Source organism: Myxine glutinosa, chromosome 1 (assembly GCF_964187855.1).
Source record: "Myxine glutinosa chromosome 1, kmMyxGlut1.1, whole genome shotgun sequence".
NCBI lineage: Eukaryota > Metazoa > Chordata > Myxini > Myxiniformes > Myxinidae > Myxine > Myxine glutinosa.
Genome location: NC_136261.1, coordinates 263,945,219 through 263,971,410, shown reverse-complemented (window position 1 = coordinate 263,971,410; position 26,192 = coordinate 263,945,219). Strand labels below are relative to the sequence as shown.

Genomic DNA, 26,192 nt, shown 5'->3' with positions numbered 1-26,192 from the left:
CAAAGGAAGAACAGCAATCCTGACACAGAGTGTAAGATGGTTCTGGGCACCACTTTAATGCTCCTAAGTCAGAACGGTAGTACTACCCTGTGCGGTTGATAACTACAACTTCCTACCTATCAAACTAACATGGTGCAGATAAGCAGTTATATGCTTTCTTTGACTTTTCCCCAGGGTGCTCGAGGAGCTGATGGATCTTCTGGGCCTGCGGGACCTCCAGTGAGTATTTGTCTTGGCATTGAACTTAATTCGGCTGAAAATTTCGAATCTTTCTCAACTTATTTATGGACATTGTTTAGTCATCAAAATTTTGATTGGATAAATTTTGCAACCCATGACTCCCTAATATTATGTTTGTTGTTGTGAAATATTGTCACTGGATTTTATAGTGTATGATGTTTTCAGGGTCCAACCGGTCCTGCAGGGGCTCCAGGATTTCCCGGTTCCTCAGGGGCAAAGGTGAGATTATCATATTTTTTATTTATAATGACAAACTCCTCACTGGTTTTCAGAACATTTTCAGTGGAGATTCATTTTCATTTCAGTTTCATTTCAGACCTAAATATAAACGACAATGGATTTCTCATTGTTCTTGTTTCTGACCATAAGGGTGAGGCTGGACCAACTGGTCCAAGAGGCCCCGAGGGAGCTCAGGGTCCGAGAGGGGAAGGTGGACATCCTGGCTCTCCTGGCCCTGCGGGAGCTCCAGTAAGTCTCTTAATACACTATTCTTTACAACGAATTTACCAATATAACCACATTGCTTAAAAATATTTGGCCTTGAATGTTTGTCTCAAAAAGTGCAATGCGCCATGTCACAGGAAAAAGAGAAGAGGAAGATTTTGTCATAAAGCAAAAGTTATTGGATGATACATTTGTCAAAACCAATATGCCATGAACATGTCAGAAATTGAAAATTACACACATTTGGGCAAGAAAGTGTTCATAAATAAAGAAGCTTACAAACTTCTGAATACAATAGACGAGAGTCAGCAATTTTGATCCATGAAAACATTCCATGCAGTTTGTTTGGTATTGGCTGATTGAGTCAGACAACACCACTGGAAATTAGGAAAAACAATAATTTGACTGAAAATGAGAAAACAAAACATTGCATCTGATCATCAATAAAAAGTATACATTGTGTGTCTGCGTGTGCAGGGAAACCCTGGCAGTGATGGAAATCCTGGTGCAAAAGGCTCTGCTGTGAGTATAAAATGTTTTGTGAAAGACAGATCTCGATGAATATGAAGTGCACGACTTTCATGTTTGCTGTACATGCTATTTCCATGCTTTTTGCTGGCTCCTCTTATGACTTCTTAGGATATACATATATAATAAACACGATAAGGAAGTATGGACTATCTCAGAGTAACATACATTATTCTTCAGTTCACTAGACAACGTGAACAGTTGTTTTGACCTTTGTACATACACCTGATCAACATGGTGTTGGTGTTCCAAGCTCGGACCTATGGGACCTATTACTTGCAGCAAACAGATTTACTGAGGTGAGCAAGAGGTATTACCTATTAGCTTTGCTCGCAAAAGGAATGGAGGCTGGTGATTTAGGCTGTTGTGCATGGTCAAATACAAGGGACACACCAATAACTGCTTGGACAAAAGTCAGGTTTGTAAAAAGGAAAAGTGTGGTTTATTATTTGTTGAAGAGCACAAATAATACCGAAAATAACTTAGGAATTCAATTAGAAATGCGTTTACTACTGATTTTCAAATGCCTGGTAATATATAAAAAATATTATTATGCTTGAGAAAATAATTTTTCACAGTCCCATGCAGAAATTTTAATTGTTTGTTCCAATTCTTATCAAATCAATAAAGACAGCGATCCATCTATACAGTATAACTGTTAATTATCACAACTATCGGGGACACCTCTTCATGGTGGTTGTACCCTACAACGCAAGTCAGGGGCCAAATCTTCCCTATTCTTCCCTGTTGCCCGGATTTGGCAGGGCAGAGTGGTCACGGTCGGAGTGCTGATCGGTCCCCATTGACCGGCCCTTTTTCTCTCGTCTCTCTAACTCTGTTGTCGCCCTGACTTCGTGAAGGCAGGGATACACCATCCTGGATGTGGAGGATCTCTGGGTCTCTCCTGCAAGATCGATCGGCTGTCTCTCGGCTTGTTCTCGAGAACTGTCTGGGGCTATAAAACAACAACAACAACAACAACAACTATTAATTAGCACAGCTAACTATTCAGTACAAGCAAGGCACACGTCAAAGAAAAAACACCTTACTCCAATTAAAAACTAAAATAAAATTGTGAATTATAAGAATTCCGACACAAAGACAAACAACAACCATGGAAAATGGACATGCAGACAGGGAGAGAAAGTCTAGTTTTTATTTGACTGAAGTTTTCAGCAATATAATGCTCTGTTGAGATTCAAGCCATAAAGTGGCACACTCAAATGTTCCTTAGAAAGTGATACTTCTTCTGAAAGCAGGCCTTGCTGCATGAGGTCAATGGGTACACAGTTATGGGCATGGTACTTCCTCTACACTTGGTGATATGATGTGAAACTTGTCACCAAACCTGTGTCTTGTGGGTTACGTGTGCACTATTGACATCAAGCAACACCCCCATTTCACAATCTGATTGCTTCGTCGAGTTGTGCTCCATCTCGTAAAGTGACATGAAAGAAGAGCTTACACACCATCATAAGCAATATCTGTGAGGTTTTGTACTGCTGCTTGCTGTGGCTCATGGCAGTTACAGTTGTATGCAGTCAGTGGAGAATCACATGGTCATACAGGATGATGCAAAAGGATTGGTAGTTTTTGTGGGGACAAGTTTCATGCTCGTTATGCAAGCTACACCTTACATCAAGCCTTATCTGGAATTATATCAAGGTGCTTTGCTTTGTGGTGTGCAATATCTGAATTAACCTCATTGACTTCAAGTTCAATGATCAAATTCTTTCTGTTAATTTTTTTTACATCATTTGGCTCCAAAGAACAATTGAGCTGACCCACAAGGTACGAGATTAAAATAGGCAACTCTCACTGGCCAGACACAGGTAATTTACAAGCGAGAGAAAGCAGTGCCCTGGACACTTTTGTGAAAAGTTGAGATCTATCTTCAATTCATGTCATTTCCTCTGCTTCTGGAAAGTTGTTTGAATTATTTTAACATAATCCTCTCTGCCAGTGCAATATCAGGGGTGAATCAGGGTCACAAGGTCAAACATACTGTATATGCCAGATACCTCCCTCATCCATCTAAGTGTACTTAACTAATATTTATATTACGTTGTTGCACCAAACTGCACCTACCCTCCCTCATAATACACAGTATTTCAGTCATCCACAGAAAGTTTGTTTTCTAATGTTAGGCAGCTGAATATTCTTGGACCTGAACTTTCTAACTAATCCCATCGTTGTCCCATTTATAGGATTTAAAATAGCTTTGTGATCATCATCTGTATCATGATTGTTCACTTCAAAACAATTATCGCTTCCACTCTCATCCATATAATTTATTTAATTTTATGAAACCATCGGTGAAAATCTCCATCATCATCACAGCAAACTACAAGATCACTTATCAATACATTCGTTTTAAAAATCAACATTACCATGACAGCCAGTACAATTACCAAGATATATTACTAGCATAAGCACGATCACAATCCAACAGTTTCAACATTCTAATTGTCAGTATAATCACCATTATCATGCTGATCGTTTCTTTCAAGGTTTGTCCTACATGTGTTCTCAAGGTTTTTGTAATATACTGCATGAAATGCGAGATTTCCATGTGACGTAAATAGGAAATGGGACGTTATTGTTCTGTTAACACCTTGGCTTTTTTTGAAATATTCTATGTATTTATTGAAGAAATAGAGGAATACAAAGAAGCTCAGACACAAAAATGCCGTTTCACCTATCACATCATTATTATTGTCCCCCGTCGCACCGCGGAGCGAAAGGGGCACTATGGTTTTTCCCCTCCGTCCGTGTGTGCGTGCGTGCATGCGTGCGTAAGCGAAGGACCGAATTCTAATTTTGTGTGTGGGTGCAACTAGGCATATGGAAGAACCCTATTGAAAATTAGGTCGCCACGTCAAAATCCAAGATTGGCGCCGCCATGTATGTCTGAACCTTGTGAGCGGAATATCTTGAAAAATTAACGAACTACTAACTTCTAATCTGGTGTGTGGGTGTATCTACGCATAAGGGAGAACGCTATTGAAAATTGGGTCGCCATGTCAAAATCCAAGATGGCCGCCTTGCGTCTTCCACTTTGTCAACTCACATCACTTCAACGATGGGGGACATAGGCGTAACGCTTGTGGAACTTACCATGATGATGAGCAGGACATTACTTGAGTACAGAGGTATCCTGTTTTTAGCAACCCTTCATGCAAACCTTTATTATAAAACTTAATTTAACACCAATAAAGTCACCTTACCATCAGTTAATCTATACTGCATTAAATATTATACATCTGGAATGAACAATTTGGAATAATGATATCATTGATTTTCAAATTGAAAAATAATTCTGGATAACAGTACTTAAAATATATTTAATTGTATGTTGCTGTGTGTTACAATGAACGAAACTATTTGCATTATTTTAACGTGGTCCTTTCTGTTGATAGTCTGAAAGAGTCTTGTTCAAGATCTGAAGTTGTGTCTTTCCATCATTGTCCCATCACATGTTTGCAGGCTCACTGTGGGTAATTTAAATGCTTTCCTTGCAGGGTGCTTCTGGTATTGCTGGTGCTGCCGGATTGCCTGGGCCACGAGGACCACCTGGTCCCCAGGGATCCACTGGTCCAGCAGGTCCTAAAGGCCAGCAAGTAAGTGACATATGAAGATCTGGATGTTCTGGTAAACAAAAGCAAGGACAATGCACAAGAAAAAAATCACACCAATGCTTATGCTTATGTAGGTCACCAATGCTTATGTCTAATAATAATAATAATAATAATAATAATAATAATAATAATAATGTGCAAACACATGATAATCAGCACAAGCGGTAACAAGACAGAGCAGTTAACAATGCAGAGCATTCTGGGGTATATAGATCACAGTAGACCTGATAATGAACAATCTTTATTAAAGTAGATCTGCATGTAGACACATGCACACCCTCTCTCGTTCTCTCTCTCTCTCTCTGAAGAAAGTAATAAAAATAATGATAATAATAATCCAAGGCTGAATATTGTACATCAAGCTAACCAACATATTTACTTGAGCATTATAAAATTGGAGTCAGCATCATAATTCTGTTTTAATTTCTCAAACTCAAACAGCAATTTGCACCAAAATGGGGACGAAAATGATGATAATGAATCGATTGAAAGATAAAGTTTTTTTCTGGCCATTCATTTAATCTTTCAATGATAATTAACTCTAATATTATCATCATCCCTTTAGAATACATGTTAATATTATGTGCGGCATCACTATATAGCATTTCTCTAACATTCCCACGATATGGATAGAGGTTGGATACTACTTTGGATTCAAACTTAAAAGTTGAGTCATGAAAGTGACTGTGAAAATTACCTCATAATGGTGCTTGGTTATAGACACACAACAACAACAACAACAACAGGCATTTTAAGGCCATTTTCCCTGCGAGAGCGGGGGTTAGCCTTGCGGGCCCCATGACAATCTTTTCCATTTTGCCCTATTTTCTGCATCTCCCCTTGTTAACCCCCTTGCCCGCATTTCTTCTTCCACCACCTTTAGCCAAGTCTTTCTCGGTCTTCCCCGTCCTCGACTTCCTTCTACATTCATTTCCATCACTCTTCTCAACCAGTCACTTTCATCCTTCCTCAACACATGACCAACCCATCTCAACCTGTTTCTCTTCACAGCATCCATTACAGGCTCTATTTCCATCATCTTTCGCAATTCATCATTTGTCTTTCTCTCTCTCAATGATACTCCACACATCCACTGAACCATTCGCATTTTCACCCTTTCTAGCCTTCGTTGTTGCTCTACGTTCATTACCCATGTCTCTCTCCCATAAATCATAACACTTCTCACACATGCAGCATACACCTTTCCCTTCAGCTTCAACGACACTCCCCTCATCATCAGCACGCCACTCAGTTCCCGAAACCTCTTCCATGCACATCTCACTCGAGCAACCGTTGCCGAGTCTGATCCACCTTCTCCATTCAGCATGTCTCCGAGGTAGCAAAATGTTTTCACACCTTCCAGCTTCACGCCGTCTCCAAGATCCAACTCAACATTTCCTCCATCTGCAGCTCCCTCTGTGCACACCTTACATTTGAATGTAGCTGCCACACTGGGTAATGACCCTCTCAGACCACTACATTTTTGATGAACCCACTCAGCGCACATTGTACATTGAATGGAGTTCACTCCGACACCCTTCCTGCACACAGCACACGGCCACTTCCCAGTTCTTTCCACCTCACCACATGCTTTACCACTTGCCATCACCTTCGTCTTTCCGATATTCACCTTCAGACCTTTTGCCTCCATACATTCATTCCACTTGTTCATCTTCTCCTTCAGTCCATCCATCATGCTTGGTTATAGACCTAAAATATGAATATCAGTTGTTTTACAGTGTATTTCTAACTACTGGGAAACATTCTGGCACAAATTAACAAACTCAATGATGTCAGATTTGTTCAGGAAAACAAAAATATCAGAACAACCCAAAAATTCAAAAAGCTGACATGATATGCAGCTTGGGATTATCTTACATAATGCAAGCTCATTGAAGTTAACTTCAGTAAATTGATGAAAGGTAATAATATAAATTAATATTCAATTGGTGCAATCATAATATGCAGTAGGTAGAAATAATTACAGACCAATTAATAAAAAAGGATTTTTTTTGGTCTGTCTCTGACAAAGCCCAATTGCTGTTAAATAATTAATACTGTCATTATAGGAGTATATATATTAATGCAATTTCAGATTCAGTTGGTCCATCATGACATCTTATTTATAGGTATGGGAATTATCTCCAGGAAACCTAGATCTAGAAAATCCAGAAGTTTTCTACAATTAAATATTAATTTTATAACAAATAATAACTTTGATGTGTATCCTTATTTTTGAAGATCTGGTTATATTGGTCTAAAAAGAGTTTGAAGTTGTTTGAAAATAAAATACATTTGGAAAATGCTTATGTAGCTTTAATCTCCCTTTTTACCTTTTAAAATCTGATTATTGAAGAATGTTTACGTTTTTACTCATTTTAATTTTTTTTTATGCAGGGAGAACCTGGAGCAACTGGCTTCAAAGGTGATGCTGGTCCAAAGGGAGAAGTTGTAAGTACAGTTTTGAGATCTAATTGTGATCCAAAGTAAAATGGTGAAATATGTCATTTCTCTTAATAAAAGTACAATATGATGCACCGTCCAGGAGACACAGCCACAACAAAAAAATCGTAACTGTTTTCCTTATAACATGTCTCTTTTGCAGTTTCTGTCTTTTTAAATAAAAGCATTCTCAATCTTATGCTGAGAATTATCTTACATAATGTATACTGATTTAAGAATAAGAAAATTAATACATTCCAAAAAAAGATTGTTAAAAAGAACAAATTATTTTGCAGCTATGTTTACCAAACACTAATGTAATGGTCACTAACAAACTACCAGAAGTTTCTCTTACACAATATCTTTGAGGCAGTTGAGGATTATGGTACATAGATAGGACGGCTTAACATGACATCAAATGTAGTATGTGATACAACATTTAAAGTTATCGTATCGGCGCATTTCATATTGATGATTAAAGATTAATATACAATGACACATTCTGAATCACACTTAACCTTCCCTACTTACATTTAACTTTTATGATGGGCCTGAGTCACATTATATTGTGTGTTGGAAAACTATGCCAACAATAATGGCAAAAGTTTTCATTTGGTAAAGATTCATTTCGATGTTTGAAAAATTATTTTGTATTTTAGAATAAATAGCAACAGGATTTTTTTTTTGTCTGCAGAGGTTTTTCTTCAAAGTGTTTTAGGTTAGGGTTGAAAGTTTCTTATATGTTCTTCCCCCTTCTTCTCATGTATATCACAGGGAAAGATTGGGCCACAAGGTCAACCTGGACCCCTTGGAGAGGAGGGAAAGCGAGGTGCCCGTGGTGAACCTGGTGCAGCTGGTCCCAAGGGACCACCTGGTGAACGTGTAAGTAGAAGCCTTCCTTTTCCTAAAAATAAACAATTAAATAAATATGGAGGGGAACATACAGGAAGTGAAGAATAGCTGCAGTAGGATGTGATGTAAAATTGTTCAATAATCTTTGAGCCTTCACTGACAGGTTTTCCCATGTGGTGTTCTCATCCCAGCACAGATCTTATGACGCTTGGTTTCTAGGTTCAGATTCCATACACCATGTTCTTTTGTCCAATGTCTACTTCTAATGTCCTTAATACAATTTGTACAGTAGGACAATCACATCTCGTCATGGGCTTGACATGCACTTGATGTATTTACAAACTACACCACAAGCCTTATAGCACTGTTAAAAAATGATGATGCACAGTGAATATGTTCACGTCAACCTGACAGCCATTCACCTGATCCAACAACACAAGTGGCTGAATTGCAGTGCACTGTTGAAGGAGAAATAGATGGCAGGTTATTCAGAGATGTTTCTCATTGCAGGGAGCTCCAGGGAACAGAGGCTTTCCTGGTCAAGATGGTCTACCAGGTCCCAAGGTAAATGCACTCCATTTTTATTTGCTCTTGTCCATTTTATCCATAATTGTACTTTATTTATTATTAAACAATGCTAAACTGGAGAATATGTTAAGTTAGTCAGTTGGGCAAAACATTTATATAATTAATTTAATAAATTATTTTGCTCTTCTGTTCCCGACTTTTATGTGAAACTAATAGATCCACCATTAGAACAGTTCAAAATATTTATGGTCCAGACATACAAACAATTATTACTATTATTATAATTAATCATATTGAAAAGAATGCTTCATTGACAGTGAATACAGCCAGTTAAAGCTCTACATTAAAATTAGGAACAATTTTTTGATGCAGATAATTGCTGATAGTTAGTTGGAAACACAAATCAGTTCAGTTTGTAATCTGTTGGGTTAATTTGGTAAATTAATTTGTCAAATTAGAAATATGCCGCACATTATTATATGTATACAGTTTGACATCTCCTTTGCATTCACTTATTTCTGCTTGACTCGATCTTATCACTTGACATTTTCTTCAGGGGGCACTGGGTGAGAGAGGTCCTTCTGGAGTCGGTGGTCCCAAAGGTTTGACTGGTGACCCTGGACGTCCTGGTGAGACTGGTCTACCTGGTGCTCGGGTAAGCGTCCTCCTTAATACCCCGTGCACGTGAAGCGAAAAGCGGGGTTAGACAATTGGTTCATGTCCGTCTGCCCGTCTGTCCATTTGATCAGTTTATGATAATAATAATAATAATAATTCATTTATTTTGTATAGCGCTTTTCCAGAAGCCCAAAGGCGCTTTGACAGAGTGGCAAACATAATGCATAACAATACATGAAAACAACAATTGCAAAAAGACAAGAGTCAATGGGGAAATATTTAAAGCAAAAGGAGGGAGAAGGAGAAGAGATAGTCAGGGGTTAAATGCTGTGGGTTGAATGTTGAATGCAGTGTTGAACAGGTGGGTCTTTAGTGATGTTTTGAATGTGGTGAGTGAGGAGGAGTCTCTGATGGTGTGAGGTAGTGAGTTCCAGAGGGTGGGAGCAGCGATGGAGAAGGCCCTGTCCCCCCAGGATCTGAATTTGGTCCGGATGGAGGGGGTCAGGAGGTTGGTACCAGCAGAGCGGAGGTTGCGGGTGGGAGTGTGTCTGGAGAGGAGGTCAGCCAGGTAGGATGGGGCCAGGTTATGGAGGGCTTTGTATGTCAAGAGGATGATCGAGGATGATCGATGATCGAGGAAAAACTTATTTGAATTGAATGTTGTATCTTGAACATGAATTGGACATGGATCGGAAGACAAGTTTGCCATTTTACAGTACTTTGGCTTTGAATTTGGCCCAATTTCACATACACAGAGAGGAGTGCAAAAAACATTTTTACTCTGGCAGTCAAACAAAAGTGAAAATCATTCCAAACAGGACACTTGCTGTTTTTAACGATGTTATAAAGGACACAAACAACAGGCACAAATAACTAATGTAACGTGTTCGATAGGGTGATGTAATATACACCTGGTAAAATGGCTTTAAAAGCTGGAATTAATTTATTTATACACCTTTAAACCTTCATTTAAACGTTTATTTAAATTGGATTATATTCTTCAACACTGTAGAACACAAATCTCCTTCATTATACTTCCAATAACCATGCTAAATATCAATATATAGCATGAACAGGCATGGCATGTGAAAGGGTCGTGGTGAAGAAGATTCTGTTTGACACTGTGTTCTATGGTGATCTCTAAAGCCTCCATCTCCTAAATTGTGACTCAACGTCGTCTTATTAGAGTGTATAAGGGTGATGTATACAAGATTGCTTCAGTAATGCTAAACTTGCATATTTTTAAAAAACGATTTATAAAATCACCATTTTATTAAAATTGAAGTGTTATACTTGAATACTACTGGGGTATCTTGTTCTATGAACTCTCTAGTTTTTTTCTGCGTTGTCCATGCATTCAATTTTGTAGACATGTACAAAATCACGACACGTAGAGATTAATTTCGAAAATACCTGATTCCTAAACCCTATAATTTCTTTATTTTATAACAATATCAATGCATCACAAAAACTCTGGTACAAATTCACCATTTTTAACATCTCATAAGGTAATTCATTGGAAGCACATTGGTTTGATCTGATTACCAAAATACAAAAGAGATTTGTGTGAAATCAACCACCCTGCCCTCCCCACATCCTACAGTGGATTTCTTATCATTTAATTAATTGATATCCATCTGCCTGTTTGTTTTCAGGGTCTGACTGGGAAGCCAGGAAACCCTGGGCCTGAAGGAAATTCTGGGCCTCAGGTACTGTTGACTACATTTAATCTCTGTTTGTTCTGCATTACTTCGTCACAAAACCTTTTTACATTCAGAGGGGTTGGAAAAAACACAACAGGTAAAACTTCAGGTTTACATCACACACAATGATTTCAAAAACTTGTATTATAAGCTATGCTCTCTTTCCTGGAGCAAGTTTCGGATATATGGTGCATTAATACAGCAGCTGGTCCTGGTCCTGGTCCTGGTCCAAAACTTGTCTTTTATACAGATGAAGCTTGAAATTAGATCTGATCAGCTCAAATATCACATGGGTCTGATGCTTTGTTCCTACCTTTTATTAGCTACTGTTTATTATTTTATGATGTTGCTTCTTCTTCAGGGATCTCCTGGAGAGGATGGGCGACCTGGTCCACCAGGTCCAGCAGGTTCAAGAGGTCAGCCTGGAGTAATGGGTTTCCCTGGTGCAAAGGGAGCCATAGTGAGTGATCTCATTTCAAATATGTCACCTTCTGCATTTGAGAACATGTATCTTCATTACGAGAAAGCATAACAATGTTCCAACTTACAAGACTCCCAAAAATGTGAATAATTTTAGTCTTCAACACAGTTTGTAAGATGCAATTCTTAAGTCAACTTCGGCTTTAAGACATATTGATATTTATATTTTGTACTTCAAGTTTTTCATTATTTTTAGAAATAAAAAACAAATTTAATATTGTCCAACAAAGATGTTCTGGAAATCATTTCCTGCTACTTAAAGATGATCAGCTGTCTAATAAGTGGTGCCTTCATCTACTGTAGGGATTGTCGGGCAAGGCTGGAGAGAAGGGGAATGAAGGGGCTTCTGGAAAGAGGGTGAGCTTTGAACTCGAGTATGTCCAGCTTATTATCATACTCAGAGGATCAACACTGATCCGAGACCTCCCATAATATCATATATCATTACTGTGATGATTATTAACTTTAGATTATTGGAGTCACCCTTGAATTAAGGTGAATCCTTACCTTTCTGGTACAAAATTGTAGCATACTCTTCAGCATCTTAAACGTTATTTATCACCATGATGTATGGCAACAATGGCTATTGCTTGCTTTGTTTCTATCATATAATGCAACATTGTAATATTTGTACGTTATTAACCACCATGGCATGTGATAGCAATCTTTTCTCTGGCTTCTCAATGACAGCACATGACATTCCTATCACTGTAACTTGCTCTCCAGAGCAATATGTGGGTTTCACTGATTGTAGCTTGCTTATTCAAGGAAATACACGAAAAGATGGATGACAGTTGGAGAGAAAAAAAAGGAAATTCTGCACATTTAGCCTGCTTGCATTCCATCTCCATTCCAACATAACAATACATATACATTTGTACCCCAACACTAGGTACGACAACACCTGTTATGCAACAGAATAAAAACACAAAGTACGGCCATATTTAACATCCTCGACAATTGCAACACATAAGAACTGTGCCGAGAGATGATGAATGATGAATGATGAATGCACAATTTTTCTGGCTGTTACATTGGGCCTTTGAACTGCCATACAACCTTAGAAAGTGTTGCCAAATGATGTTTTGCACAACAGGGAGCACCTGGAAAAAATGGAGAGGTTGGAGCTCAAGGACCCCCTGGACCAGAGGTAAGCAATTCGTAATGTGTATCAAAGTGCATTTGATGTAGCATTGGACACATCGGGATAACTGAACTTCCATAAAGCAAGCAACGAATAAGATGTCAGTGCTCTCGAGAAAGGTACTGCAAGATGGTTAATGAAATTCCACATATATTATGTTGTAATACTCTCAGTATTGTTACATTTGTGGGGGTAGGTGAAGAAATAACTTTGGAAAGTCAGGAATGTGTCGGTTTTAATATGGACCATGTTGAGCGAAGAAGAAGAAGAAGCCATCTCGATGTACATAAGCAGGGTAAATGTTCAGGTTAAGAGTGTTTGCATGTTGCCATAAGGAGGGTGGTTTTGTGCTAATTAATTATAGGGCGTATGGTTAATAATCCCCAGTATGTTTTGCCTCCCTGTGATTTTTCCCTGATGTTCTTATAAAACTCAGCCGGCCAGGCAATGGCTCCATTCGCCAACCATGCCGCCAGGGCCAACAGAAACCCAGCACAATTGCCAATCGACAAGTAAACCCTGACGTCATCCGAACATTCCTGAACATAGAATAGACTCCGCCCCCTGATGACTAGTGACGGGGAGGCCATGCCCCGAGCTTCATGACTGGTTAAAAAGCCATGGAGTGATGAACAGAGCTCAGTGATTGAACAGAGTGTGACGTCAGCGGTCGAACGTTCGAGAGGGAGAGGAAGACGTCTCGCCCTTGCTTTGCTCTCTTTGTTCTTGGTAGCATGAGGAAACGGCTGCGTTTTTGTGCCCGGGCGCGCTGCGGAATGATTTCGGAGCCTTTGTGAACTGTTGGCACCGTCAAGGAAGTGATTGTCGCAGTCGTCGAAGAGGATCCAGAAAGCGACGCTTCGCGGGACTCGTGGTGGTTCGAATGGAGGGGGGAGCGACCGAGGGTTGCCTGCCTGAGTTACCTCACATTTGTGGCGTGGCGGAAGAGCGATTCAGCACCATCTTGCTCCCGTCGACAATTAGGCCATGAGCCGAACTGCGGGACCCTTTCAGCCACCACTAAATGTTTAAAAGTCCTCATTGAGGCCGGAGCTGAGTGCTGGCCTACATACATTTCATTTTCTTTTATTTTCTCCCTGTGTCTGTAATTGAGTCCTCATGGAGGATCCCTCACCTCAGCCTATTACTATTAGTTTTTACCTCAACATTTTTATTGTCTTTGCATTTATTTTCATTAAATCATTATTTATTGAATTTTGCTTTTCTTGCCTTGCTTCGTTTCTTTGTTTGTGCATTCGGATTAACCCAGTGTAGGCCGTCCGATCAGGTAAGGCTTCAGTCCCTGCCCAGCGAGCGCCAGAAATAATCCCGCCAATTTTGGACATACGCCTTGGAGTTGAAGCTCGTTTCAGTCATCCTTCACCCAGGGGTTTTAACCCCGGGGACATGACAGTATGAATCCACAGCAAGTGATCATTGAAGAAGAAAAAAAGTGTTCAGATTATTGATGACAAATTTGTTTTGCAAGAGTTGTGTTTACCTATGTTACTTCTGTTCTCCAGGGACCTGTTGGAGAACGAGGTGAAAAAGGACCACCAGGACCACCTGGATTTCAGGTATTATTTTGCATGATTTTGAAGCTTGTGCAAATGTAAAAGAAACACTTTTAAATATGTCATGAAGAATCATCTGGAAAATGGCTATCGGCTAAATTATACTACATTGTGAAGTGACTAGTTTGCAGTCAAGCATGTCAGCAATAAGATTTCCACAAAGGTGGAATTTTGCGATATAGAGAGCATCATTGTAGTCTGTTTTTGGAGAAGGGGGAAATGTTGATTAATCAGTTAATTAATTTTACAGAGGAGTTTGTTATATATCAGAACAGAATTACCAGAACTGCAACCAAGATATTGAAGATATTGTATTTGTTCTTTACGTAGTTTAAATTATAATTTCCTTTATATGTTGAGGAATTTTTTTTTTTTAATCTATACAAAAAGTGGAATATCAGCTTTATATGAAAATTGCTCGCAGTAGTCATTCTTTTGACATGCCCCATTTGTGAAACATTTATCTTTTCTCACACAGGGTCTTCCAGGCCCTAGCGGTTCTCCAGGAGAGACTGGAAAACCAGGAGACCAGGTTTGTAGAGATATGATGGCTCCACAGTTACACATTCAAATGCACTGAGAACACAATGCACAAATACAGTGCATTCAGAAAGTATTCAGACCCCTTCACTTTTTTCACATTTTGTATGTTGTAGCCTTATGCTGAAATCGTTTATATTCATTTTTTTCCTCACCAATCTACACTCAATACCCCATAATGACAAAGAGAAAACAGGACTTTATAAAGTTTTGCATATTTATTAAAAAGAAAAAACTGAAATATAACATTGACATAAGTATTCACACCCTTTGCTATGACACTTGAAATTTAGCTCAGGTGCCTTCCATTTCTCTTGATCATCTTTGAGATGTTTCTACACCTTGATTGGAGTCCACCTGTGGTAAATTAAATTGATTGGACATGATTTGGAAAGGCACACACCTGTCTATATGAGGTCTCACAGCTGACAATGCATATCGGAGCAAAAACCAAGCCAAGAGGTCGAAGGAACTGCCTGCAGAGCTCAGAGACAGGATTGTGTCGAGGCAGCAGATCTGGGGAAGCCGACAAAATATTTTCTGCTGCATTCAAGGTTCCCAAGAGCACAGTGGTCTCCATAATTCTTAAATGGACGAAGCTTGGAACAACCAGGACTCTTCCGAGAGCTGGCCGCCCGGCCAAACTGAGCAATCGGTGGAGAAGGGCCTTGGTATACAGCTCAGGATTTTTATTGTATATTTTATATACAGTCACATGAAAAAGTAAGTACACCCCATTTAAAGTTTTGACTTTTTCAACATATTTCAACATACAGCTATTTCATCTTCATTTCAACAATATTGATAGATAAAGGTGATATAATATGAAAAAATATCATGAAACATTTCCATTTTGTAGTCCATTGTACAATTTAAATAAACATAAATGCAAATTTCGCATGTGGAAAAAGTAGGTACACCCTTGGCTCTAATAGGTGGTATTGCCCCCTTTGGCAGAAACAACCTCAAGTAGGCGTTTCTTATAACTGTCAGTCTCTGACATCGACTGGGAGAAATTTTTGCCCACTCTTCCATGCAGAATTCTTTCAGCTGTGCAATATATGAGGGGTTTCTTGCATGCACAGCTTGTTTCAAATCCCCCCACATCATCTCGATGGGATTTAGATCCGGGCTTTGACTTGGCCATTCCAGAACCCTCCATTTCTTTCTTTTCAGCCATTCCTTGGTGGATTTACTGGTATGTTTAGGGTCATTGTCATGTTGCAAGGTCCACCTTCAGTTGAGGTTCAACTTCCTGACAGATGGCCTCACATTATCCTCAAGCACCCTCTGGTACAATGAAGAATTCATAGTGGATTATATGATGGTGAGCTGCCCAGGCCCTGATGCAGCAAAGCTGCCCCAAACCATAATATTTCCACCAACATGATTTACAGTTGGTATCAGGTTCTTGTGGTCAAATGCTGTCTTTGGTTTTCATCAAACATGTCTTCTGGTACTTTGGCCAAATAGCTCTACCTTTGACTCATCTGTCCAGAGCACATTGTTCCAGAAGTGCTGGTCTTTGCCTAGGTGTTCATTGGCAAACTTTAGTCTTGCCCTGATGTTCTTTCTGGACAGCAAAGGTTTCCTCCTGGCACACCTCCTATGTAGATCAAATGTGTGCAGCCTCTTTCTAATGGTAGACTCGTGCACTTTGACATCAACAGTGGCAAAAGCCGACCGGACTGTAGGTCCCGTGATGACATTCTGGGGTTCTTAGAGACTTCTTTCAGCATCTTGCGGCCTGCTCTCGGGCTGAACTTGCTGGGGTGGCCTGGCCTGAACAAGTTGGCAGTTGTTTGGAATCTTCTCCACTTGTAGATGATCTTCCGGGCAGTCGAATGATTGATTTCAAATTGTTTGGAGATCTTTTTAAATCCCTTCCCAGACTCGTAGGCATCTATAACCTTCTTTTTGAAGGCCTCAGAGAGCTCTTTTGATCTAGGCATGGTGACGCAGCACATTACAACAACAAAGAGCAAGCCAAACTAAATGTCTGAGGTTTAAATAAGACAGGTTCCTCCAAGATCCTCTCTAACGATGTTCTAATCATTTGCACCTGAGCTGGTGCACCTGATTCTAATTTTAGGTATTTGAAGTAGTGATAAACGTAGGGATGTACTTACTTTTTCCACATGTGAAATTTGCATTTATGTTTATTTAAATTATACAATGGACTACAAAATGTAAATGTTTCATGATATTTGTTATATTATATCACCTTTATCTTTCAATATTGTTGAAATTAAGATCAAATAGCTGTATGTTGAAATATGTTGAAAAAGTCAAAACTTTAGATGGGGTGTACTTACTTTTTCACGTGACTGTACATTGTATATATTTATATTGTATATATTCTTACATCCCACATACATAGCACTCATTATGCAATCAATTACAACGTCAAAAACGGCAGAGTTTTTTGAATGCAGGGAAGCCCTGTGATTGGCAAGGACTTGGACCAACCCATGATGTGAACAGTCCCCAATGGAACTTAACAGTTAACACAACACTCAACGCCTCTGAGGAAGAGAACTAGTTTGTTCTCGAAACATCAGGCTATTAATAAAGAATTTTAAATTGTTTTACTGCTCAGTGTGCTTTCCTTTACTATATATACAGTATATATGTATACATGCATTTTTGGACTTTTTAATAACATAATATTCAGTGGACTTCCTGTCACACCTTCGCTAATGAAAATGAAAAACATTCTTTGATCAATTAATTTTTGCTAGAAAAGCTGTTTTTTCTTCTTTTTCTTTTCTTTATCTTTAGAGAAAATAAAACTTTTTAGGCATAATATTTTTTGTCTTTTTATTCCAGGGAGTTCCAGGAGATGGTGGACCCGCAGGAGCCGCAGGTCCCAGGGTAAGTCCATGCAACTTTCAGTAATTATTAAATAGAAAGTATATTTTGTGCTTTGCTAATGCCAAAGACACAGTATTACTCTCTCATTCTGTTGTTCGTAGTGGGAATGGACTAAGACTTGTCTTAACAAAGTCTAGAATTATTGTACACCACTCCTTTCCTATGCCTTTACACCACTTCTTTCCTACTCCTTTCCTATGTACTACGTCCTGTCTCTCATATCCCCCTCTACTCCAAATTCGTCTCCCAATCCCTCCCTGGAAGAAAGGAATGGAACAAACACATTGTCTCATTACGTCATGATGCATCTCACTTACTCGAATCAGTCACTTGGTGCTGGTGCGGAGCTTTGTCATCCTCGGTGAATGGATGTGGATGGCACGAAGGGAATTCTCTTCCTAACTACTCTAATGACATAAACTCACTTACACTACCCGGGGTCATAACCTGCCAATTGGCCTCTTTAAACTATGTGGTTCTAAAAGCCGAATTCCCCATTGAACACTCTGCGGTGTAAAACCACCGTTTAGGTGCAAGCCTAAACGGTGGTGAGAGAGCCGTTTAGGTGGTTTTAGGTGGTTTTAGGCCGTTTAGGTGGTTTTACACCGCAGAGTGTTCAATGGGGAATTCGGTTTTTAGAACCACATAGTTTAAAGAGGCCAATTGGCAGGTTATGACCCCGGGTAGTGTAAGTGAGTTTATGTCATTAGAGTAGTTAGGAAGAGAATTCCCTTCGCGCCATCCACATCCATTCACCGAGGATGACAAAGTTCCGCACCAGCACCAAGTGACTGATTCGAGTAAGTGGCCTCTAAAATGGCCTAAAAAATGGCCTCTAAACGGTGGGTTGTTTTTTTTACTCCTTTCCTATGCCATCTCCAGGCGCTGCATAACATCATTGCCGGGCACTGAAGGGGGCCTGGCAATGACGCACGCTGAAAGGGAGTAGTCAGTTTTCACTCCAGTTGTTTGTTTGTTTTGTTGTTTTCTTGTTTGTTTGTTTGTTTTTCTGGGTGATATCTCAGCCATCCTTTGAGCTAAGAAGCTAAAATTTCGGCACAATAGTGAGCACTTGCTTTGGCAAAAACGGTATTTTTTGTTTTTTGATTAATCAATTAATTGATAAGTTACTTAATTATTATCGATTAATTAAGTACTTATTATTTCCTTTACTCTTCTGGGCAATATCTCGGGCACCTTTTGAGCTAGGAAGCTGATATTTGGACACGACAGTGACCAAGTGATGTGACTATAAAGGATATTTTGGATGTATTGATTCATCAATTATTTATTTAATTATTTGATTAATGACTTAATTTAAAAAAATAATTAAGTTACAGATTCGGATGAAACGGTGGTGGTTTAGGTATTCTATTAGCCGATTGATTATTTATTTATTTATTTTATGATTATTATTTATTTATTTTCATTATTAATCTTTTTTTTTCTTTTCTTTCTCATCTGGCCAATATTTCAGACACCTTTTGAGCTAGGAAGCTGATATTTAGACATGACAGTGACCAAGTGATGTGGCTATAAAGGACATTTTTCATTTATTGATAAATCAATTAATCAATTAATTATTTAATCATTAATCAATTAATTATTTAATTTTTCTCGATTAATGACTTATTTAATTTATTTTCAAAAAGTTACAGCTTCAGATGAGGCACTGGTGGTTTAGGTATGCTATTAGCCAATTGATTAAGAAAATATTGTGTGATCATAATTTGGTGATTTTAATTATACAATTAATCAATAAATTATTGTACACCTCTCCCTCCCAATACAGTCTTTATGAGCTGAACGGCGGTATCGCCGGGTGCCGAAGGCTCCCCGGCAATGCGCCCGAGGATGTTATTTATTTATTTGGCATGGGGGCGGTGTACTTTGAATGTACCTGTACTTGTTCAATTGTATTGTTCGCAATTGTTCACAGTGACAAAGATATTCCATCATTAACATCAAAGACTGCTCATTACCTCACACACGCGAAGCAAAAAGTGCGGTTTAACAATTGGGTCATGTCCGTCCGTTCATTTGTCTTATCAGTTTGATATTGTCAGTTTGTGATCGAGGAACAATGTATTTCAATTGAATGTTATATTTTGGAACACAAATCGGAAAGTGAATAAGACAAGTCTGTTGTTTCAATGTACCTGGGCTTATAATTAATTCCGACCACACGTGTGCCCTGGGCAAAGAGGACTGAGATAATATTTATACACAGTCTGCCTGCCTGAAAGTTAGACAAAATGGAGAATAATTCCAATCAGGAAACTTATTGTTTTTAAGAATGTCAAAATGGACAAACACAACAGCCACAAATAACTAATGTAACTTGTTATATTAGATAGGGTGATGTAATAGCCCCTGGAGAAAATGACAGTGGAATACGTGATTTATTTTTTAATACACCTTTAAACTTCTTTAAACCTGTATTTAAATTGAATTATTTATTTGAACACTGTACAGCACAAATTTCCATCATAATACTTCCAGGAACCTCCACTTTTTCAGGGATATATATATATATATATATATATATATATATATATATATATATTTGAAGGCAAAATAAAATCGATCACTGGGACGAAAGTTTAAAAAGTCTAACGTTTCGAGCTAACTCGAGTTCACGCGAACCCATAATCGGAGACAGAATTAAAAACCACATACGGGTGCCATTTATAAACAACGTTGAGAGATTAATCATCCTAGTTATTAACACCTGTGTTAGCATCACTTTACCAATTAACTGATTGCTTCTTTGATGCACAGCATTCTGCACAGGTAATATATATATGCGCTAGGGGGCCCTGTATGTGGGGGAAAAATTCTGAATAGCTTGTTGTGCATTGAAAACGTTTGGAGTGATTGCCCTTATAGTGGTAAGAGTGGGCCAATGTGTCACAGTACCCTGGCCAAATTCTAAATTATTGCCCAAGTCTGCATGGATGCTACATCAGCATTAATGTCACACTTCATTAATGATAAAAACATTAAACGATAGACCAAATTTGAAATCAAACCCGGTTAAATAACCGTTTTCTGATCTATCAGGAGTATTTCCTTTTTTGCACACTTTCTTGATTCCTCAATTTTGTTTTATATATCAATTAGAAAGTTCATTGAGGTATAATCAATAAATAAACAAAATAAACAAATCATCAAAATAAATAATCAAATATTTGATCAAATTTTGATGTAATCATCATAATCAAATAATCAAAATAATCAAATCAAATAATAAATCAAATAAATCAATCAAAATAAATAAATAAAATAAATAAATAAATCAAAATAAATCAAATCAAATCAAAATAATCAAATCAAAATAAATCAAATAAATCCAAATAATAAATAAATCAAATAATCAAATAATCAAATTTTGATGAAATAAATCATCAAAATAAATCAAAATAAACATTCAATCAGCAACTGCGCATTTTGCCATTACATTTATTATGAGAAAGAGAGCCCATAAATGTGTTCCAAATAAAATATAGCACAACCATCCAGTATAACCTTTTGTGGTGATGTAAAAATACAATGGTCTCACAGAAAATACTCTTGTTTTCATCTCACTGACTCTCTTTGCGTGGATAGATTTGAAATAATCTGAAAGCGTCTCTTCTGTTTTAACTGTTGACAACAAAATGTTTGGAGGGGAAGAGATTGCAACTTAGGTGATATGGTGACTCCACCTTTCTATTTATGACAGGGTGAACGAGGTTTCCCAGGAGAGCGAGGTACACCAGGGTCACAAGGTCTGCAAGGAGCGCGAGGGCAGCCAGGTACACCTGGAACTGATGGACCCAAGGTTTGTGTGAATCTCCGTGGGTTTCTCTTTTTTCTCAGACCTCTGGAGTGTTAATAATTAAATCCTAACTCTGTAAAGCCAAATACATTAATCTGGTAATTCTGTTGGCTACATGAGTACCAGGAAACTTATTAAAATTAACTTTGCTGTGCTATACTTAATGGTGCGATATTATATTCTTAGTTTTTAAAAGTATGAGTCATTAGCTTACCATCAGCAAGTTCAGAGTCTGTCTCTAATGGGGCAGTGGTGAGGGTTTTAGAGAAGAGGATGTGTAGTTGTGGATTTTATCTTCATTTGTTTGGATGCTATAGGTTCCTTTGTGAAAATAAAAATATAATCGTGCATGCAAGTTTTAAGAAAAAATTCATTGTAAGTAATATTCACACACACACATGAATTGTAATCATTCATGATAGATACGTTTTTTTTAGCCGTGTCGCAGACGCTGGTCATAGAGTGCCCTCTGCTGTTGTTGTTCTTCTTCTTGTTCTTCTTGTTCTTGTTCTTGCAGAGAAGACAAAACCTCAAAGCTCCACCCATTCTGGGAACCATAGCTCCACCCATTCTGGGAGAGGCTTCATATAAACAAATATCCACCATTTTATTAACTCGCATAGCTTTGAGGCCTGTTTTGTAGGCCCGTGGTGTCTTCCTCTCTCACACAGTTTTATTTCAAATCAAATTCGATATATCATTTCATTTTTCACAGTCGCTTACATAGTTTTAGACTCGGTTGAAAAAAAACGGGAAGAAAATCAGATGAAAGTTGCCCTTTATAGAACGAAATGAATTCTCAAAGGCCTGTAACTTCAAGTCCATTGAGATATATATATTTTAAATCGCGGCATGGTCAGTCATACACCGCACGAAATAACAGACGGGAAAATGCCGATATATATATATTTTGTTTAAATCGCGGCATGCTCAGTCATACACCGCCCGAAATAACAGACGGGAAAATGCCGAGATATATTAAAAATTCGTCCATTTGATGACAATCGTCACGATGAAATATTTAATTTATACGTCGTCACAATAATGTGGAGAGAGGAGCATAGCTTCGTTCACGTGTCGCCACATACGGGAAATTGCCGAGATATATTTTTTTTAAATTGCGGCATGGTCAGTCATACACCGCCTGAAATAACAGACGGGAAAATGCCGAGATATATTAAAAATTCGTCCATTTGATGACAATCGTCATGATGAAATATTTAATTTATACGTCGTCACAATAATGTGGAGAGAGGAGCATAGCTTCGTTCACGTGTCGCCACACACGGGAAATTGCCGAGATATATTTTTTTAAATCGCGGCATGGTCAGTCATACACCGCCTGAAATAAGAGACGGGAAAATGCCGAGATATATTAAAAATTCGTCGCCACACACGGGAAATTGCCGAGATATATTTTCACTTTGCACAAAAATAACATCAAGTAATCGAATCAATAGGAATGTCCTGTGCCTATAACATCGACGTTATAGGCACAGCTGCATCTAGGCATTGTGTAACATCGACGCGGCTTTTGTTTTAATTAAAACTTTTTGTACTTGTTATTTTGGTATAGAGTATATCAGTGTTTATCGGTTTTAATGGCGCCTTTCATTACTGACCTCTGACATCTCTTTTCTTTCCACCTTATTCTTTGCTCTGTCCTTCCTTTATCCCACAACAGGGTGCAACTGGTCCCAGAGGTTCTCGGGGGGCACAAGGCCCACCCGGACTACAGGGCATGCCAGGGGAGCGAGGACCTGGTGGGCAGGCTGGACCAAAGGGAGACAGGGTAAAAAGAAAAGTTCAACTTTTTCCTTCCTTTCAGATTTTAAACAAATCGATATATCTCTATTATATTTTGCTAAGGTGATCACGTCTGTCGGTCAGTGGGTGTGGCCTCCCCCGTTGAGGGAATAGTTCCACCCATTCTGGGAGGGTCTTCAAAAACACATGTCCACCATTTTTTCCCCTCGCATATCTCTGAGGCTCCATAGGCCTCTGATAGGCCTTTGATGTCCATTTTAAGACTGAATCAATGTGTCTTCTATCATAAGTTACTTCTTGAAGAAACAAAGGTACATTTTGATTACAACTCATGTAAAGGAAACAAGGTAATGCATGTGTAGTTCAGAGCGATCGTGGCAGCGGTCTATTATACACCGCCCAAAGTAGATTCGTTTTCATAATGCAGAGGAAATAAAATCGTTGTCCTTAACAGAAAAACTTTTGGTTTTCACACGAGTTTTCAAGGCTGAATCTTGTGCAATTATAGGACATGTAATCAATCCACAATGTGAAATAAATAAATAAACACAGAGGGGAAATTGCCGAGATATTAAAATTTTGTGGCAGCAGTCTATTATACACCACCTAAAGGTATGTTTTCATAATGTGGAAGAAAGAAAATCGTGGTTTAAAAAAAAAACTTGGTTTTCGCATGAGTCAAGGCTGAATCATGTGCAAGTACAGGACATGGAATGCACAATGTGAAATAAATAAATAAACACAGAGGGGAAATTTCCAAGTTGATATCTCTATTATGGTCTGCTAAGGTGAGTCTGTCTGTCTGCATGGTTGTCTGTCCATGGGAGTGGCTTCACCCATTGAGGGAGTGGCTTTCTGGGAGGGGCTGCAAAAGCAAATCTCTGCCATTTTTTTCCTCGCATACCTCTGAGGCTCCATAGGCCTCTGATGTCGTCCATTTAAAGCCTGAATCAACACCTCTTATCATAATTACCTTTTGAAGAAACAAAGGTAAATTTTGATTACAAATCATGCAAAGGAAGCAAGTTCATGCCTGTTTCGTTCGGAGCGATTATACACCGCACAAAGAAGATGCGTTTTCATCGTGTATAGGAAATAAAATCGTGAAATCTTTAATAAAATTAACTTTTTGGTTTTTGCACGAGTTTTCAAGGCTGAATCGTGTTCCAATTCCAGGATTAATAAACAAACTTCATTTCATGTGTGTAATTCACATATGTGAATTGTGAAATTAATAAACAAAGGGGATATTGCCTCGAGATATTTTTTCGTTATTATTTTATATGCGATGTGCACGTACACTTTAAATACGTTTATTTGAAATCTTTAATTTAAAAAATGTCATTTTATCTTACTATAATTCACCAAATGTCTGTATGTCCGTTCGAAGGTACCGCAAAAACGGCTCAACCGATCGCAACGATATTTTGGGTGGATATTCCTGGGACCCCTGGGAGTAAAATAGGCTATATTGTTTTTCCAAGTTTTCCAGTTTTTCCAAACACGATGGAATAATATTTACCGATATGAACAGTGATGTGGCTTTTATTGAAATTCTACAAATACTGTTTAGATATTGATGACAATTATGAATCTGCCGCAAATGCGGAAGTGGACAGATGACTGCAATGCGCGGGTTTGATAATATCCAAATACAAACGTCATTCAATCGTAATGTTACATCGTTAATCGTTAAACGTTAATGGTGTTAATTGTTTTGTTAAAGTATCAATTGATGATTGGAATTGAGTGAATACAATTACGATTTTGAATTCGTAATTGTATTCACCCACCCGTACAGAACTTCACATCAGGATTTAAATATTTGTTTATGTCACAAATGTTGTTAAAAGTTTATTATATTAATGTGTATTTGTGATTGGAGTTATGCTGTTTGGAATGAAAAATGAGATATCAAGTTCAAGTGAATGACGAAATGCAGTGACGGTTTTACGTTCTAAACGTGAAATTCGCGGATCGCCATATGCAGATTCGCCATTGACTGGGAATGGAATACACATACCTGTTTGTTTGCGAACGGGTACGTTTTTCATGGAAGTCCTTCACGAACTTGCTGTCCATGTCTGACGTGCCACTGAAGGTGCTACAGGAATGTGGAATTTATTGTTTCATGCTTTAGCATTCGCCATTTCTGCATTCTCTGTTTGCTTATGGCCTCTCACCTGTGCGTTGCACGGGTACCTCACTAGTATGCTGTAATGAAAAGAGTAATTTTGGTTTTCATGGCAGAGGAGGGTGTAATGTAATGTCCTTATACACTGCCCATAAGACCTTTTTCCCTGGGACTTTTCCATTTGATGTGTATTCTTTATATAGTCGGAATGTTTCATTCTTTAGAAGTAGTCACAATAAAAAGTTGCAAATTTTTAGGTACCCTGCACGTGGGGAGAGGGGCGGAGCTTCGTTTATGTGTCGCCATTCACTTATCGTAATTTACCCGCCTCGTTTGTAACTGCCATTTCCAAAATGAATAAGAGAAAGAGGGAACAGAACAAGACCATCAATGAACGTCGTGATCCTGTCCCCTCTCCTGTGTGTGTGATCCTCTCTCTCCATCCAGTGTGTGATCCTCTCTCTCCATCCAGTGTGTGATCCTCTCTCTCCTTCCAGTGTGTGATGCTCTCGCTCCATCCAGTGTGTGATCCTCTCCCTCCATCCAGTGTGTGATCCTCTCTCTCCTTCCAGTGTGTGATCCTCTCTCTCCTTCCAGTGTGTAATCCTCTCTCTGCATCCAGTGTGTGATCCTCTCTCTCCATCCAGTGTGTGATCCTCTCTCTCCATCCAGTGTGTGATCCTCTCTCTCCATCCAGTGTGTGATCCTCTCTCTCCATCCAGTGTGTGATCCTCTCTCTCCATCCAGTGTGTGATCCTCTCTCTCCATCCAGTGTGTGGTCCTCTCTCTCCATCCAGTGTGTGATCTTCTCTCTCCATCCAGTGGAGAGAGAATATATATATCTAAGAATATATATATATATATTT

At 38.6% G+C, this 26,192-nt stretch overlaps 1 protein-coding gene across 1 annotated transcript in view; it reads left to right on the top strand.

The window, feature by feature from the left end:
- Positions 1-26,192, top strand: part of LOC137436919 (uncharacterized) — a 114,731-nt gene that overhangs the window by 52,205 nt on the left and 36,334 nt on the right. Inside the window, exons 14-31 of the mRNA XM_068131154.2 lie at positions 175-219; positions 406-459; positions 610-708; positions 1,162-1,206; positions 4,734-4,832; positions 7,248-7,301; positions 8,067-8,174; positions 8,655-8,708; positions 9,229-9,327; positions 10,946-10,999; positions 11,355-11,453; positions 11,777-11,830; positions 12,570-12,623; positions 14,141-14,194; positions 14,670-14,723; positions 17,561-17,605; positions 21,330-21,428; positions 23,110-23,217. Of these exons, the coding sequence (XP_067987255.2) occupies positions 175-219; positions 406-459; positions 610-708; positions 1,162-1,206; positions 4,734-4,832; positions 7,248-7,301; positions 8,067-8,174; positions 8,655-8,708; positions 9,229-9,327; positions 10,946-10,999; positions 11,355-11,453; positions 11,777-11,830; positions 12,570-12,623; positions 14,141-14,194; positions 14,670-14,723; positions 17,561-17,605; positions 21,330-21,428; positions 23,110-23,217 (1,278 nt within the window). The remainder of the gene's footprint in view (positions 1-174; positions 220-405; positions 460-609; positions 709-1,161; positions 1,207-4,733; positions 4,833-7,247; positions 7,302-8,066; positions 8,175-8,654; positions 8,709-9,228; positions 9,328-10,945; positions 11,000-11,354; positions 11,454-11,776; positions 11,831-12,569; positions 12,624-14,140; positions 14,195-14,669; positions 14,724-17,560; positions 17,606-21,329; positions 21,429-23,109; positions 23,218-26,192) is intronic.